Source organism: Epinephelus lanceolatus, chromosome 2 (genome assembly GCF_041903045.1).
Source record: "Epinephelus lanceolatus isolate andai-2023 chromosome 2, ASM4190304v1, whole genome shotgun sequence".
Lineage (NCBI taxonomy): Eukaryota > Metazoa > Chordata > Actinopteri > Perciformes > Serranidae > Epinephelus > Epinephelus lanceolatus.
In genome coordinates this window covers 43052944-43057660 of record NC_135735.1, presented here as the reverse complement: position 1 = coordinate 43057660, position 4717 = coordinate 43052944, and the positions used below count along the sequence as shown (strand labels likewise).

At 53.4% G+C, this 4717-nt stretch overlaps 1 protein-coding gene across 1 annotated transcript; it reads left to right on the top strand.

Moving 5' to 3' along the window:
- The first annotated feature begins 2919 nt into the window (after nucleotides 1-2919).
- On the top strand, nucleotides 2920-4308 carry LOC117255466 (uncharacterized). Its single transcript, XM_033624421.2, has one exon. It carries the CDS (start codon nucleotides 2920-2922, stop codon nucleotides 4306-4308), a length of 1389 nt encoding a protein of 462 aa, XP_033480312.2.
- The last annotated feature ends 409 nt before the right edge of the window (nucleotides 4309-4717 follow it).

Below are 4717 nucleotides of genomic sequence, written 5' to 3'. Positions count from 1 at the left end.
GGACCAGTGATGTTGTGTGAAGATCCTTTTCTTTGACTTTTCAAGTGCATTTAATACTATCCAGCCCCCCACACTGAGAGACCGGTTGGAGGGGATGGGAGTAGATCGCTTCCTGACCGCCTGGATAACAGACTACCTGACAGAACGGCCTCAGTATGTCGGGCTTGAAAGCTGTGTCTCTGGGACGGTCAGGAGCACTTGTTCTCCACAGGGAACTATTTTAGCACCATTCCTGTTCACACTCTACAAAACGCACTTTAAGTACAACTCAGAGTCCTGCCACATACAAAAATACTCTGAAGATACAGCTATTGTGGTTTGTATCAGGAGCGATCAGGAGCAGGCATACAGGGACCTTGTGGATGCCTTCAGGGACTGGTGCAGTAAGTGCTGTCTCCACCTGAACCCAGCCAAAACCAAGGAGATGGTGATGGATTTCAGAAGAAAGAGGTCACATCATCAACTAGTCTCCATACAAGGGGAGGACATTGAGGTGGTGCACACCTACAAATATCTGGGGGTCCTCTTGGATGATAAGCTGGACTGGCAGTCTAACACTGACCCCCTTTTAAGGAAGGGGCAGTTCACACAGTGGTGGCCAGTGTTTCTACGCTGCTGTGTGTTGGGGAAGCAGCTTGACAGACAAAAACACCAAGTGATTGGACAAGCTGGCTAAAAAAGCTGGCTCAGTGCTTGGCAGGAGGCTGGACCCACTAAGAACTGTGGTGGAGAGGGGCACATTGAACAAACTGAAAGCTATAATGGACAATATCAGACACCCTCTCCACAGCCTCCTGGAGCAACAGAGGAGCAGCTGCAGCAGTCGGCTCATCTCACTGCGTTGCAGAACAGAGTGTCACATTACATTCACATTAGCCACAACTGGCTGGACTGTGGAATGGACAATTTTATCTTAATTTAATGTCTATTTTATTATGAGCTGCTGGACAGCCCAGGTGTGCTGCATTAGTTAACGCCTGGCACCTGGCATTATATAGAACATATATCGAACTATATCAGAACATTAGTTTATGAACTCTCACACAACTCATACAGTTTAATATGGAGTTAATTGTTTAACTTAGGTTCAGGAGCAGGACCACGCCTCAACCACTCCTCTAATCACCTGACTAACATATATATATACCAGCACAGCTCTACCACAGGCCTCTCAGACCTTTCGAACATTGGCGACCCTACGTAGGCTATCTCAGCAAGTGTGTTTTTTGTGCGTACTCACCGATGGATCACGTGTTGCAAGTCAACCTGTCCGAGTCTGACTCCGACGACTTGTACGACTCCCTGTTCGAGCCAGGTGATCCTCTGACCCTGTCTCAGCAGTCTGCCGGTAGCCGAAACTCCCAGGGGAGCCGGCTGCACTCTGTGGTCCACATCCCTCCGTCTCGCCGTGGTTCTCTGTCGGGCTCCATCAACGAGATCGCCCCAACTCCTAGTGGATCTCAGGCCTCCTCTCCTCCATCCTCGCGGGTGGGAAATCGACGCCGCGTCCACAACCGTGGGAGCCAGCGGCGGTCTTCTCCTCCTCCTTCCCGAAGCGGTGCAGCGTCTAGTCGACCTCGCCGCTCCCGCGGCGCTCCGTCACGCTCCACTCTGCGATCTCCACCATCTCCACGTCCACAGCAAGAGCCCGACATCAGAGATTGGACCATCGCCCGGCTCCAGCGGTTCCTGAGGGCAAAAAACATCCCCTTCCACTGCAGCGACAACAAGTCCAGGCCGTTCCAGCTCTATTCAGCCGCCGTCCGGGCTCCCAAGGCCACAGCTCCTTCTCCCAAGCCGGCCGCACTTCCGGGTCGCCCTCCGAGGCCTACCCCCGCCAGCGTCACCGTCGGTGACGTCACGGCGCCTCCACCACTCTAGCCGGAGCAGCCTCTCTCATTCATTCCCCCAGCCGGGGGTCAGGTCGTATCACCCCCTGTGCCTGCTCCCTCAGACGCAGATATGTCACGCACAATATCTGCCTTCTTCTCCTCCCTGTCTCGCAGGCCTCCACTCTCACCCCGTGCACACACATCCTCCATCCCCACATCCCTTTCCTCTACCCTTCCTTCCAACTATCCTGTTCCGGCTGGCATCGCAGCCCAGGAGCCCCATCCTGCAGCACAACAGGCTCCTCCGGCGGGTGTTTCACTGCCTTCCACTCTCTTTCCGATGTGTCTCTCCTCGGGATTTTATACCTACCATGTCCACTTTGCCGCACAAGCAGCCGGCCGGTTGCAGCAGCTAAACCAGGGGACATACTGGGGGGCCCTCGATTCAGAAATATACTGCCGCATTTTCGCAGCTCGTTCCTCCCTCTCCTGCGACTTATGTGGCGCCCCTTCTCACCCGGCCTCTGCATGCACTATCATGGCTCCTCCACCGCACTCCCGCCCCACCACTCTACGCAATGCCCCGATCTTCGACCGTCTGTCTTCCGCTGCACCCCCCCCTCCTGTCATCCCCAGAGCCAAGGACGCATGTTCCTCCGTCAACGTGCCGGTGCCAAAGGGCGTCGACAAGCGAGGACAGCCGATCCTCTATCAGGGCGGCAGGATGGTGTGTAATAATTTCAATCAGTGGGGTTGCAACTCGTCCGGCTGCCGTCTCCTGCACGTCTGCTCCTTCTGCGGGGGCGCTCATGCCAGGACCACCTGCCCCCACAATCCCACCAACACAGCAGCATGACTAGAACGTCACCTCAGCACGCCCATAAAGGTACGTGCACTCGCTGCTGCTCTCAGTGACCACCCTGATAAGCAGTTTGTCGATTTTCTCATCTCTGGCTTCACTCACGGTTTTCACCCCGGCACGGAGGTGCTTTCTGATTCTTCCCACACATGTCACAATCTTCAATCCGCTCTCACGGAGCCCGACACTGTTGACACATTACTGGCAAAAGAAGTCACGGAGGGATTTATGATAGGCCCTTTCGATCATCCTCCTTTCTCCATATTCCGTATCAGTCCCATCGGTGTCGCCACATGCAAATACTCGGGGAAAAAGAGGCTGATCATTGACCTGTCGTCCCCACACGGCTCCGACATCCTGAGCATCAACAGCCTTATTCCTAGCCCGGATTTCTCCATGCAGTACGCCACCATTGACCATGCCATGGCACTGATTCGTCTGGCGGGACACGGAGCATGGCTGTCTAAGGCTGATATCACTAGCGCATTCAAGGTCTTGCCCATTCACCCCGACTTCTGGTGTTATTTCGGTGTCTGCTGGAAGGGGGCTTACTACTTCTCCGTGCGTCTCACTTTCGGCTGCAAGAGCAGTCCCAAAATCTTTGACTCTTTATCTGAGGCTCTATGCTGGATCCTCTCTAACAATTACAGGCTCCCCTACGTCCTTCATCTCCTGGACGATTTTCTTGTCGTGACTCCCCCGTCCTCACCTCCTCGCCACGGTCTCACTACACTTACGTCTGCATTTTCCGACCTCTGTGTCCCTCTGTCCAAAGAAAAAACTTCAGGACCTGGCACATCCATTGAGTTTCTGGGCATCACTCTGGACTCAATGTCATTCCAGGCTTCACTGCCCTTGGAGAAAGTGCAGTGCATCTCGCTGCTCTTGTCTAATTATCTTCTGACAGACAGGTGCACCAAACGCCAGCTGCTCGCTCTCCTCGGGCACCTCAATTACGCCATCCGCATAATTCCACAGGCAAAATCTTTTCTTTCTCAACTGCTGACCAAAGCTGCATCCATTCCCTCTCTCCACGACCACGTGGTTCTGGACGACACTTGTAAAACAGAAATGCACATGTGGCAGCAATTTCTGTCATCCTGGAACGGCATCTCATTCTTCTATGACGACTTCATCACCCATCCCGAGGACATTCAACCCTACACGGACGCGGCTCCCTCCATAGGTTTCGGCGGGTATTACGGGGGGAGGTGGTTTGCTGCCGCTTGGCCCTCTGAGTTTGAGTCCCTCGACACAGAGTCACGCTCTCCCTCATCTGCTCTGTACGAGCTGTACTCCGTGATCATCGCCACTCTAATCTGGGGGCAGGAATGGTCAAAAAAATGCATCAGCATTCACTCTGACAACACCACAGTAGTAGATATAATCAATAAAGGCCGTTCCCGTTCCCCAGCCCTCATGCCATTCACCCACAGACTCACTCTCATCTCTGCTCAGCATCAATTCATCCTCCGCGCGTCTCACATTCCCGGTCACCACAATGCCATCGCTGACTCACTCTCCCGCTTCTCTTTCCAGAAATTCAGATGCTTGGTTCCAGACTTGGATGTCCATCCTACACCAATCCCACCATTTTCAGCGACCATATTCAGCTAAATCCTCATCTGGCAAATCTCACTCACATCTCCCAAGAAACCATCCTTAACAGTTTGGCACCAAGCACGCTATCTGCCTACCTCACCGGCTGGAATTCTTTCAAGAATTACCACGCCACTTATCATCTACCGTTTCCCTCTCTGGACGCCATGTCCATGTGCAACTTCATCACACACTGTCATACCGTAACAAAGATCCGGGCCTCCAGTATACAAACATATCTAGCTGGTATCAATTTATTCCATAAATTATCCACCGGCCTCCCTTGTCAATCAATCTCGCACGCTCACGTCACTATGCTAATCAAAGGCTTACAAAAGCACGAACCAGTGCTGACAGCCAGACGCCTCCCTCTCACCTCCGATCTGCTCTGCCGCTGCATACACACTCTGCGCTCCGGTTACATTTC

Coding starts and splice junctions, on each gene's coding strand:
- LOC117255466 (XM_033624421.2), top strand. CDS start 2,920: ATGATAGGCCCTTTCGATCATCCTCCTTTCTCCATATTCCGTATCAGT.